We start from the raw sequence: 12,272 nt of genomic DNA, 5'->3' as shown, positions 1-12,272 counted from the left end.
ACGCTAAAATGCTGAAGAAAACCTATAACGCTAATAGGCTTAAAATAATGAACAAACGAACGTCGAGGATACCACGAGGAAACATTCTTGACAAGGCTTCCGTGCTGGAGCTGGAAAGCCTTTTACTTGTTCCAGCAGTATTTTAGCCTTCAAAAATTTTCTAAATATTTAAAATTACAGTATTTTTATGTGGTCGGTGTGAGAGCCTTCTTTTTGTACTGAGCTCTGCTAATTGGTAATTATATCAGCTGATCATCACCTACATAAATATCGTTTCTTTGCCTTAAATTACGTTAAAAAGTTGCAGAGAGAGAGAGATTTAATAATTTCTGGAGAGGTTGGCCTGGGGCTATCCTAGCATGCTATTCTAGGTGGATAGGACGAATACGTTGCAGAGAGTGTTTAGGCACATGCTATGCGATAGTTTCCTTTAAGCTGCAGTTTTACTTCGCACTTTTTTCGAAGCAGTAATAAAAGCCCGCAAAACTCGAAAAAAGAATTTGAGGTCACTACTTGCTCGCGCGTGCAGTCCTAATTAAGCTCTCTGCATTTCATTTATCTGTTTCTTTTCTCTTAACTGCAGTGCTCTGAAGTGTGGCTTTGACATACTACGTTCGCTCGTCTGGTACGAAAAAGGTTACAAAATGTCTTCATTTGTGGTAGAACTCCGACCTAGTGCTTTGTTTGTTTGAACTCTGACGAACAGAACACTCATAAAACGTACTATCCGAACAAAAGAAGAGATCCTTCTTTTTCGATCAGGCTAGCAGAATACTTACTATTACGATGTTATTACTTCACTCTAATTTTGGTTTTTGCTGAGTTGCTTCCAGATGGTCTGTTACCATCGGGGACTCTGATTCCGCAGCCCTGAGGGGCAGACACTAAACTGAAAAAATTGTGTGAATACATTTTTTTTTTCATATTCACATATTTCAGATCGTCCTTTATTACTGATGTTGGTAAAACCAACATTCTCTTTTGCTTTTGTTTTCTCCTTCTTTTGTGTTTTTTTCCTGCTTATTTCATCTCAAACACATCATCTGAAGCAGCCGGCCCGCATATAGTAAGGCTAAGTCTCCAGCTTCCATTATGCTCTCTCTCTCTCTCTCTCTGTATTTGTTCTGCCGCAGGAACACGCTACGTGGGTGTCCTACATCAGCATCGCGGGTCTTGCCATGTTCGTCATCGCATTCGCTGTTGGTCCAGGTACGTTCATTAGCGTCATTGACTTGGGAGCTCCGTTTCTGGCAAATTTATGTTTTACGAGAGCTGAGAGAATGTCGTCGACATTTCCGAGAGAAGTGTGCTAGGTAATAAAGATATGTGTTTAATTCTTGAAAATGACTGTAATAACTAGCAACATCAATTACAGAAAGAAGCAATAAACAGGGATAAACTGTACGCACGCCATTTGTAGCCGTAGCCTATAAAAAATAAAATGAAGAATGCATGAGCGAAAAAGACAACATTGTGTGCGAATGTGTAGTAAACAGACTAACGACCCTGGCATGAAATTACACCATGTTTTCCATTCGTGTCTATGGCTAAGCCATCTGTTGTATTTCTTCTTAAGCTGGGTAGATGCCGCCTATACACACAACACTCTTGAACAAAGAGAACCAAACTGAGCGAATGCACAACAATCTACTTGTATAAAAGTCTTAGTCTTTAATTACATGCGACCTTCTATTCCTATTTTCGGTTAACACCTTGTAACCAACGACAACGAGAGAGAGAGAGAGAGATAGCAAAGAGAGGAAGGGCAGGGAGGTCAACCATACGAGCATCCGGTTTGCTACCCCACACTGGGGGTAAGAAAAAGGGGAATAGAAAGAGGAAAATAGGAAGAGAGCGAGCACTTTGTGTGCAGCGAAGTGCCATGACACCAAAGTCAAGTACGAAATTAACAAGAGTACGTAGGACATTACAGGACGTGTAGGCTACGTGTAACGAAATGAGTCGTGTTGTGAAATAGATTCTGCTATGCTATTATCTCGCGTACATTGATTCACTTTTTTATGGTCACTGTCACCCGATTGTCTCATCTATCGATTTGTCGCTCGGCGCAAGACGCGCAGACTCTATTCTAAATTTCTTGAATGTTGTCTTGAAATAAACTCGAGACGCCAGGGTGACGACTTTGCGCACAAGTAACGAGTGCTGAGGTGACACCCACACCACGCAGGCTCGATACCGTGGTTCCTGGTGACGGAGTTGTTCGGCCAGGGCGCCCGTCCCATTGCTACCAGCTTGGCGGTGGCCGTCAACTGGGCGGCCAATTTCATCGTGGGGCTCGCCTTCCTACCACTCATGGTGAGGATTGGCAAACTTTTTACACGGCAATATCACTTGTACAGTCTGTGCCTATGTTACACTACAGTTTCTGCGTTAGCTGCTTCCGAACCGCATTTCCGTCTTTCTTTCTTTCTTTCTTTCTTTCTTTCTTTCTTTCTTTCTTTCTTTCTTTCTTTCTTTCTTTCTTTCTTTCTTTCTTTCTTTCTTTCTTTCTTTCTTTCTTTCTTTCTTTCTTTCTTTCTTTCTTTCTTTGCATGCTGTCCGCCTAGTCCAAATAAAGAGACACGCCGTGTTGGCGTAGTGGCTTCGGCGTTGCTCTGCTAAGCCTGAGTTCGCGGGATCAAGTCCTGGCCACAGCTGCTGCATTAGGATGAGGGGGGAATGTAGAAATGCCCCTGTACCGTGCATTGGGTGCACGTTGAAGAAACCCAGGTGGCTAAAATTAACCTGGAGTCCCCCACTATGGCGTGCCCCATAATCATATCTTGGTTTCGGCAGGTAAAACCACAAAATTTAATTTAAGTTTAGTCCAAATACACATTGCATGAGCGTCGCTTAAAATTTTTCTCGCCCTGTACTTTCAACTACTTGAAGTATTGGATTATGTCATCGTAGTATAGCGTTTTTCTCGGGCATTCACAAGCGTGTGCCCATGGCTCGGTCCAGTTATTGAATTTCGATGAGTCGGCCCTATGAAAATGTAGCGTGATAAGGACGTGCTTGCAGGCTGGTTGATTTTACACGATTGCCTATGATATACAGTGCACATGGAAAGCGAACAACGGACGAGAAGAACACAGAATCACGAAGCGCTTGTCCCAGATTCTCTTTTTTACCAGTTGTCTGCACTCACGTATCAGGAGTAATCGCTAATATAGCGCGCTTCTTTTCCTTTCGCGTTTGCATACATACCTCTGGCAAATTTCTAAAGCACGGAGCGGGTCAGGAACACGTCTCCTTCAGCACTTGACACTTTAAGCTCGTGCGTCTTTGTGGTCAATGAGAGTCCTTGTTCTCCATGTAGCTAACCTGCAACAAGGCGGGAAGCACGAGACTTGCGAAAGAGTAAGCACTCGTTTTCAACCTGCGATAGACCTTTGATGCGACTATGATTTCGTAGGGAAAAGCTCTGCAGTTATCTATTTGTACCGCTATATGAAACGTGTTTTCAATCGATGCCTCGTGACAAGAAATGAAATCGAGGTTATGACGAAAAAAAGACGATTGTAAACAAGGCTGCCACGTCGTTTGTTTCTTTTAATCTTTTATTTCCGTGGTCGGTGTTCATCATTAGGCGCCAATAATTTGTGTTACTTTTAATCCACGGTGATTATTGGTTGCACATCTTTAGTGTTTCATATTTTCGGAAACATTCGATGTCTATGCGCCCGTCTTTGTGTAAGTAATGTGCTTGGGACAGCCCCGAGGAGTAGGTGGTATGCACTCTCGTCGTCACGTCTGTACGGTCACGTAGAATAGCACACACGCTCACTTATAAATAGGTAATTCTTGGTGTAGCGATTACAAGGTGCAGACGATGTAGGAAGGTATCGGTGAGTAGTGGAAGCTGAGGGTCCAGTTTGTACTGTAGACGTCGGTCATTTAACTGCATAGAAAGTTGATTCTTTTGCGCTCTTTGTGAACCCGTTTTACACGCACAGTTCTCTTTTGAGGCCTCGTAAGATGTGTCGGACGGGGACGTGGGAATCCGAAAGTTTCAAAAGTTTCATAAGCCACTCTTGACAACGCGTCCACCTTTTCATTTCCATTTATTCCGCAATGATTTGGAACCCAGTGGAATACGACATGTTCTTCTAACTCTGCAGATTAAGTACTTTCAGCAGTACGTAGGTCACATGTGCACCTGTTTGTTTCGATGTCGTATTTCCAATACAAGAGCCATCAAAGAACTTGTGGTGATGATCCATTTGCATGGTGTATTTGACGGTTTGATGAAGCCGATGACCAGGAGAATGGCTGCAAGCTCTGATGTTGCAGACGAGGATAGACGTCCAAGCCGGCATTCACATTCTTTTTTGCAGCTCTGAGATAACAAATGTTGGTGTTGTGCTTTCTGTGGTGATGGAGCCACCACTGTATACGCCATACGCCAATGTATATTTTTCTAATAGTTTCATCTATTATGATGATCGTTTTGAGCACAATTATTGTGTTATAGAAGATCGGTAGCAGGCGCCAGCAGGCGCCAGCTACAGGTACCTCGTCTCCTAGAGAGAGTTTTGACAAAGAAAGACTAAGCTCTCGGAGCTACGAAGTGATGCTTCAATGCGTTGCAACGAGTGTTCTGTCGAAGGGTTTAATTTATTCCTAGAATAGATAAAAAATTAGCACTGTAACTAAAATGTGTAGCGACAGAAAAGAGACGGCTATTAATGGTGCTACGCGTCATGCAGGAGGAGATCGAGCACTTCACTTTCCTGATCTTTACGCTGGTGCTGGTGTTCTTCTGGGTCTTCATCTACAAGAAGCTACCGGAGACGAAGAACAAGAGCATCGAGGCCATCACCAATGTTTTCCGGGCGCGAGTCTACCAGGAAGACGTGGCCCTGAGCAAGCTCAACGGACGAGCGTGAACTCCAGGCTCAGTGGTTTCTGCAGATTGGTGCACGAGTCGATGCCATGGGTCTTCGGGCAAGGCCTGAGCGCAGGACACTGGTCTCAGCACAGTTCCCGCGAGGTGCGCGTTCAATTGAATGGGCTGTCGTGAAACTAAAGGCTGCGACGAAAAGGGAGACAGCTGCTTAAGGCGCTATCGCACTATGAGGATGCGGCTTCGACACCGACCAATCAGTATTGTGGACGATCGGTAGACTGGTCAGTGACGTTGTCGCCGGACCGGCTTGTCACAATTAGTTACCATCAACGCTAGCACGACCAACAATCTGAAATATCGCCGGCTGACACCTTTCATTTCGAAGACGCTACGAAAACGAACTTATCGATGAACTAACTCTTGGTAAACCGACCACTATAGGCGTGCCTTGAAACCGCACCTTGTATTTTTTAGTATTTTCTTTACTTTTCGCACTCGCGTTTCGATCTACAAAGTCACGATACGTTTCTTTTATTAGCAGGAGCATTTATTGCAGCACGGCTCGAGCAATGCGTGCTCACGCCATGTCACGAAATGAGTAACTGCGGGGCAACGAGTAGAGGCTAACGGCATGACCGATCGGAGCTGGGTTCACATTGCGACGAGCGGTCTTGCGGGCACCTCGCAGGACTCCAGAACACGCGACCCGCCCAGCCCTCGTACACGACCCATTAGGCGTTCGGTCGACTCAACGTTTCTGTATTGCGTTTCTACCCTCCCACCCTCACCCCGCGTCCTACACCGTCACAGTGCGGCCCGCAAGAGCTTGTCCGTGCGTGTGCTCCCCGAAGTTTGACGCGAGTTCGAGAACCCCGAGTTAGCGTTAAAAAAAAAAAAAGAAGAAAAGGTCTGCCGACCACCGGCTCAAGTGGACTCTTACAGGATTCAGCGACAAGTATTCGCTACTGTTGGTGTTAGTGCAATGCGACATGGCAGACGACGTCACGATAACACGTTGCTGGCAGAAACAGTCGGCTGACTGTTCGTGCAGTGTGACAGCGGCTTTATAGAGAACGCAGCACTGCAAAGACAGACCTGCAATCGTTTTTTCCCGAACGACATATTTCCGGAGCGTCTGGGCTGAAGTCCCCGGCCGGTCCAAATCATCTTAGCAATCAGCGGGAGCTGAACGCTTCTGCCTCTTCACCGATCGACGCGCGGACACAGACGAAAGGCACATGGCCAGCGTTCGGCGCATCCGCATCTTCGTCCATGACCAGGACATTATTTGACAGTGTTGTGAGAGCTTTCGGACTGCAACGCGTGTTCGTTTCTATTACATCACTCGTGGTGGCTCGACAAGTATGTACATCGAAGAAGCAGCGCACTTGAAGGCGACAAGAAGAGGCATTAGATGTTTAGTGAGAGCCGGAAAGGGTACAGATGACAGATGACAATTATAACACACGACCCTGCACCCTTAGTTGCACAAAATACTGGATCACGATCCCTCGATGCAACGTGAAAGCCATACATATAGCTTATGGTGGACCTTTGCTTTCGAAGGACGGGGAGGAGATGGAAATAGCGAGTTGTAAGCAGAACTTATGTTATGTTCTATAACACCACCCCGTTTTTCTAGTTATTTTAGGAGTGTTATACTTGATGCTGTATGAACGTCGACAAGGTGACGATGGCACTAGTAAAACAATAAAACGCCGATTAAAATGTCCGAGAACTATTGCAAACATCTGCCCACGCTATACAGCTCCCTACTTAAGCACAAGCCTTGCCTCGGATGTTGGATTAGCGGTAAATTATTTTCCTGGCAATGTAAAAAAGAAAATAACCAAGCATTTTCAACAAGAAAATCCGGCAATAATTGTAATGCAGGGGTGTAGAAACTCCGCAGGCTAAACTGCTTGTACACCGTTTTCTTCCCCCTTAACTTTTTGAAAGGTCGTTTCCTCAAGTGCGCTGCTATTACGATCTTGTGTGAATGAAATGATTTCCTTGTCTGTTTTTATGTTTTTATTTTAAATTCCGCCCGAGCAGCTATTGAAAATTAGCACCCTAATCTTTTGGTCTTTCTTCAGCAGCACCGGCTTCGACTGACCGAGGTCGCGTTGCAAATAGTTTGTCCTTTTGAGTTTTCAGGTTGGTAGTTTAAGTCAAGACTTGAGGGATGTCATGAAAGTATATTCACCTTATAAAGTGAATACCTTATCTAAGCGCCCTAGACGCGTATCTGAGTAAGAGGTTAGATTAGCGTATTATTTAATTTCGCTTCACGGGTCTTTCACATAAACAGTTTACACTGTGCGGAAATTCAGCCCTGCGGAAATCTGCATGGTGAAGGAAGCTCTAGAAAAAGGAAAACATTGTCTGCCGCCCGGCAGTAGATTCGTAATTCAGTAGCCTAGTAGCTTGTCTAGCACTTATCGCTCAGTAACAGTAGCGTCTTGCTAGTATTGGGTTGACGACAATCTTTCTCTTTCGCTAGTTTACACTTTGTTTCGTTTCATTTTTCTGCAACGATGAAGAAAGCAACAGCGTAAGTCGAAGCCCTGTCATTATTGCGATTTCCGTATCTGCTTTCACGTAGCCGATGCACTCTTTTTACAACGTACTAAAGATCAGGGCGTGTAAAAGCTTACTTTTATTATCAGCAAGCCATATATACCCCTATCTCAAGCATAGGTACTAACATTCAACGTTCTAGAAGTGGCAGTTTTGTGCATTACGCTTCTCTTTAAAGTGCCGGTCATATTAGATCAAAATTGCAAGCTTGGAAACGTTGTATTCTTTAGTTGGACGGCATGGAAAGAAATAAGGCAATAAGGAGATTGCGATACCAAGTGCTTCTATATCCTTAAGCAAAATGATTTTTCGCCTGCTTACTATGAAGATAAAAGAATGGAATGTTCAATGAAACGAAAATAACAAATCGCAGAATGGGTAAGTAGCTTTTGCGAAGAATTATCACCCCAGGCTACTTCCTAAACACACCGCCTCAAGCTTAGTGCTCAGCGAGTATGTTGCATCCAAATAATAAACTTTTGCGCAAAGCTTCTTTGAAAAACTGCGCTTGTTCGCCACGATGTAGGCAGCACAAACGCTGCTCTTGCAGATGAACAACCACGGACATAGTCACTTCACCGGATCCAATGTTTCGTGCATGAGGCAGTAATTCGTAGGGAAACTTATGACGCACGTAACATGCACGTCGATGACATGCATGTGAAGCGCAAGTGTAAGTCTGTTATTCTGTTGACACTTTTTCTTTCTTTCATGAATTCACATTCAACATTCAAAATGCGTGAATGTTATACAGGAGTAAGAAGTACAAAGAAGTGCCTCAGCTGGCTTAGGCATCTTAGGCCGCTGGCATATTTCCTACTATTTTTGTACAATAATTGACAAGAAAAATAAACATGTGTGTCGTAGTAATGTGTTTTGTTGACTTTTACACGCAGTGGGGAACCTCACAACAAACTCGGGGCAGAGCTTTTATTAAATGCATTGGTAATTGGCCAACAAATTTCTACACCAAATAAAGATAAATTTCCAATGGTATTCATTATTAAAGCTGCGGTAGTGTGAGAGGCCGAATTATTGGGATGCTGTATTTTTCACTGCTTAAGTATTACTTCCCAAAGTCACTCAACTCGCGCAGTTGGGTCGTCAAATTCCTTAAAATGAATGAACTTTCAAGGAGTAGTATATATTCTCAAAATGCCGCTAAGAATTGCCAGACCGCGCCACAGGTGTCAACAACTTCGTCACGGAGTGTGCACAGGAACACCGCCGCTTTTCGTTATAAAAAAAATGAAAAAAAAACGGTTTCTGATGGACGCACGTGGCCGCCGAATGTCGCCATCACGCTTCCAACGCGGGGAGTAAAGGCCACGCTTTAAAGCGACTCAACTTCAGTGGTGAGTCAGCGACGCGACTTTTGCCAGAAAACTTCGGGAAAGCCCGGCGCCCCGGCAAGTTATTTATGCTCGACACTTTCGGAGACGTCCGCCTGCGGCGTGACTTCTCGGGTCGGTCGTTTCTTTAGTCGCTTGCTGCCGAGCTGCGCGTCCATGACACAGCTGAGACCTAAATGCTACGCACGCCTGGTCTTAGCCTCTAGACGCTCCTGACGTCTGGCAGAAAACAGTGCCTGGAACCGGTGCTCCGTGAACAACGAGGCCGTCTGCAAGTTTCTTCGAAACTAAAAAAGGACGGTGAAGTGGTCATGTTTGAATTGACTCATTTTGGGCAGCGCGCAAGCAGGTGCGCACAAGAAGCAGGCAAGATACAAGCACCATATATCGACTGATATATGCAGTCTCACGGACGTGGAAGACGCTCGTTCAGGTCAGGCCATAAATTTCGATTCATTCAGGTGTGACTAAATCAAAGGAAGCATTTAGCATATAACCAGGACGAGCATCGCCCTTGCTTCTGTCAAGGATCGTTAGCTAATACCGGTGTCCAGTAAAGTCACGTGGACCGGCTTCCGACCAAGCAGGTGACTGAACCGGCAGGAGCTGCGAAGGTGGCTCGGTATTTAGGCGTCACGCGCAGTGAAGACCTGAACGTGTATTTCCTATATTCACTCGGCCAGAAGTTCCGCTCCGTATGCAGTGCTCGTGCGTTGCGAATGCGCCTGCTTCGCACGGTATGCCACTCTCAAGAGGCTCACGCAACGATCCACGGACGCATCGGCGTCAGCTGACGGAGACGCTAGCGCCGCTCGACGCCTAGCGCGCGCTTTCGATCGAAGCTCGTGACGTCACACGTTGTACCGGGACTCCGAAGCCGAGGCGGCGATCATGGCGGCGGAGGGTTGAACCACGCCAGCGGACTCCGGCGGTTGGAAGTCGCGTACTACCTTACTCCCACGCACGGGTAAGTTCCTGAGCGCATGATGCTTTTGTCTGGCTTCCCCGCACCGCTCCGGAGATGGCGTGTGCGGACGGAAGCGCAGAGCACTCAATCGAGACTCTTGTGTATGCGCACTTAATTTGCACACGGATGCGGAAACACCGAATGGTTAAACGTGCACGAGAATTCCAATCAAACATTTGCTGTTTCTCGGAACTGCATCGTTTTTGGAGCCTCTCCGGCCAGTTATAGTGACGTGTATACGATATGGTCGTCGAGTTGGTAGATATTAATTTGTGAATTTTGCATGTAAAAGCAAGCTATGAGCTCCTGCATGTTTGTTCCCTGCAATGCCATTAGCAAAGAACTTAACGAGGGTTTGTAACTGAAGCAACGGCGGAACGCTGAAGCGCGCTGACGATGCTCACCGGAACAGTTCAACTGATTCGCTTCTCGCGCATTTATTCTGCTGTTCGGCTTGTTGCTCCGACAGTACACAGCACCCAAAACAATCCTTTAGCCTTTGTGAGGCGCTTCGTGAGCGAGCACCTTAAGCAGATCGAAATATTAGGTTCTGTCAGGAATCTTATCCGCAGTGTCTTAATGTGGTGGAAAGGTATACAACGTACAATTGCCTAAGATAAGCACTGCGTGATATATTTCTTTATGTGATTATATAGGCATGTTAACTTATAATTTGGTTTCGCAGATTATGTATATGTTCCAGATTTCGATTAATGTCGCGGGCGCAGCAAGCAAGCTTATGTCATTGTTTCGGGCGATGCGTATTAGTGGCAGAAAACTGCGACGGCATCTAACAAATATAACTCAATTATCATTAACTTTCAAGCACATTCAGATGACGTGTCAACATGGCTTGCGATTTAAATGAATGCGACCAAGCAAAGCAAAGAATAAAAGAACGCACGAGAGCAAGTTCTGCAATAAACCAACATATGTTCATTTTCCTGTGACCGTTTTCCAACCGAAATGAGGGGTTGTCTTTTCTGCTTTGTTTCACGCTTGACGCAGCACGTGCATTAAACATATATACGATGCGTCCAGCTATCCGCCAGTGGCAGAGCGAATAAACCAGCATTCATATATTGACTTATCTGATGGCGCAGTCGGTTCAGGATCACATAAGAAATTCCGCGAGAAGACGAAACGATAGATGAAGGAGCACACAGACACTGCACTTTACTGTGTAAGCATTGCATGAGATTATATGTGGCACAGGATGAATTGTATGGATCGCCGTTAGTTGCGTAGCCTAAATTTAAACGTTGCACTTTGCGCATTAGATGGATTGTAACATGTGCATTGGATTTGTTTAACTTCTTAGTACTGTTCCTTCTATAACCATAGCTTGCGCCAACAGCCGGGTATATATATATACAGGGGGTCCCAACTATTATGTACCAAGATTTCAAAATATGCAAATGCCACGCAGCTGGACAGAACCAATTTTGAAGCTTTCCTTCGAGACCACATTGGGAGAGCTCAACGTGAGCGCAGCTCGTCGTCCATAAAGCGAGAAACTGACAGATTGGCAGACGGAATTTACCACTTGACCTCATCAGCCTACATTCGTTTGAGTCGCGTAAATCTTATACCAGTTAAGTACCTCGTCAGAACGCCGGTCAGTTTGTCGACGCATCACGCGGTGAGTACTACTTGCTCTTAAAGGAAGTTTTGCCTTTCTATATAGAATTTGAAAACACCGAGTTTCTCTGTACTGTGATTAGCGGAAATTGTGTGCCACGAGGTGTGTCTTAATTCTGCTGCGTATAATCACATCACCTGTAAACTGGAGACACCCGACGCGCTACCGCAAAATAAGAAATGAAACCTACATGAATATGTCACGAGAACCGACAAGTTTATCATACACTTCCACTGCCACACGCTCGCTCGCGGCAGGGCTGACCTAGCCTTTGTGCAAGTGTCTACAGAAGCCTGTACATTAAAAAAGAAATATGTAGCATCGGCAAAGCGTAAGTTGATCAAAATGATTGCGAGCGTTAGTTCACAAAATGATTCTGAACGATGATTGCGAACGTTTTTACACTTTGTCACCAAGTCCATAATATATCTTGACTTCTATCTGCAGCGTCTATGGTCATTTGTTTTCGCTCAACATTTATTGCGACTCAACATTATTGCGTTTCGTGCTTTCCTCTTTTACATCAACGGGTTTCCTGTTCATACTGTTACATGTCAGTCAATTTCCGCTACGAATCTGTTGTGAGGAGCTTTTCTTTAATTGAGCTCTCCTTCTCGAGTTTTATTTGCTATTCGATTTGCCTTTAGCTCTTTTTCTTTCTGATGGTGCGTAATTAAGCAATTTATCTTCTAGCGATTGTTAGTGTTATTAGATCCTCATCCTAGAATGCCCCATTTTGGTAACTAAACCCACGCCAGCTCTACCAGCAGGTCGAGCATTTTCATTATGTGGTGGATGCAACACAAAAAACAGACGGCACATGCACAGACGACACGGATCGCACGCTCTCTTCTCTGCATGTGTCACAGTTCTTTCGCT

General features: G+C 45.1%; 2 protein-coding genes across 2 annotated transcripts in view; both read left to right on the top strand.

The window, feature by feature from the left end:
* Nucleotides 1-8,298, top strand: part of LOC119446748 (solute carrier family 2, facilitated glucose transporter member 1) — a 42,224-nt gene extending 33,926 nt beyond the window's left edge. Inside the window, exons 9-11 of the mRNA XM_037711280.2 lie at nt 1,134-1,209; nt 2,189-2,316; nt 4,713-8,298. Of these exons, the coding sequence (XP_037567208.1) occupies nt 1,134-1,209; nt 2,189-2,316; nt 4,713-4,892 (384 nt within the window). The 3' untranslated portion in view covers nt 4,893-8,298. The remainder of the gene's footprint in view (nt 1-1,133; nt 1,210-2,188; nt 2,317-4,712) is intronic.
* Nucleotides 8,299-9,499: 1,201 nt separating this feature from the next.
* Nucleotides 9,500-12,272, top strand: part of LOC119446747 (anoctamin-7) — a 118,651-nt gene continuing 115,878 nt past the window's right edge. Inside the window, exon 1 of the mRNA XM_037711274.2 lies at nt 9,500-9,751. The gene's annotated coding sequence lies outside the window, so the exon portion shown is untranslated. The remainder of the gene's footprint in view (nt 9,752-12,272) is intronic.

Source organism: Dermacentor silvarum, chromosome 3 (genome assembly GCF_013339745.2).
Source record: "Dermacentor silvarum isolate Dsil-2018 chromosome 3, BIME_Dsil_1.4, whole genome shotgun sequence".
In the NCBI taxonomy this organism is placed as follows: Eukaryota; Metazoa; Arthropoda; class Arachnida; order Ixodida; family Ixodidae; genus Dermacentor; species Dermacentor silvarum.
This window is presented reverse-complemented; position numbering and strand designations above follow the sequence as displayed.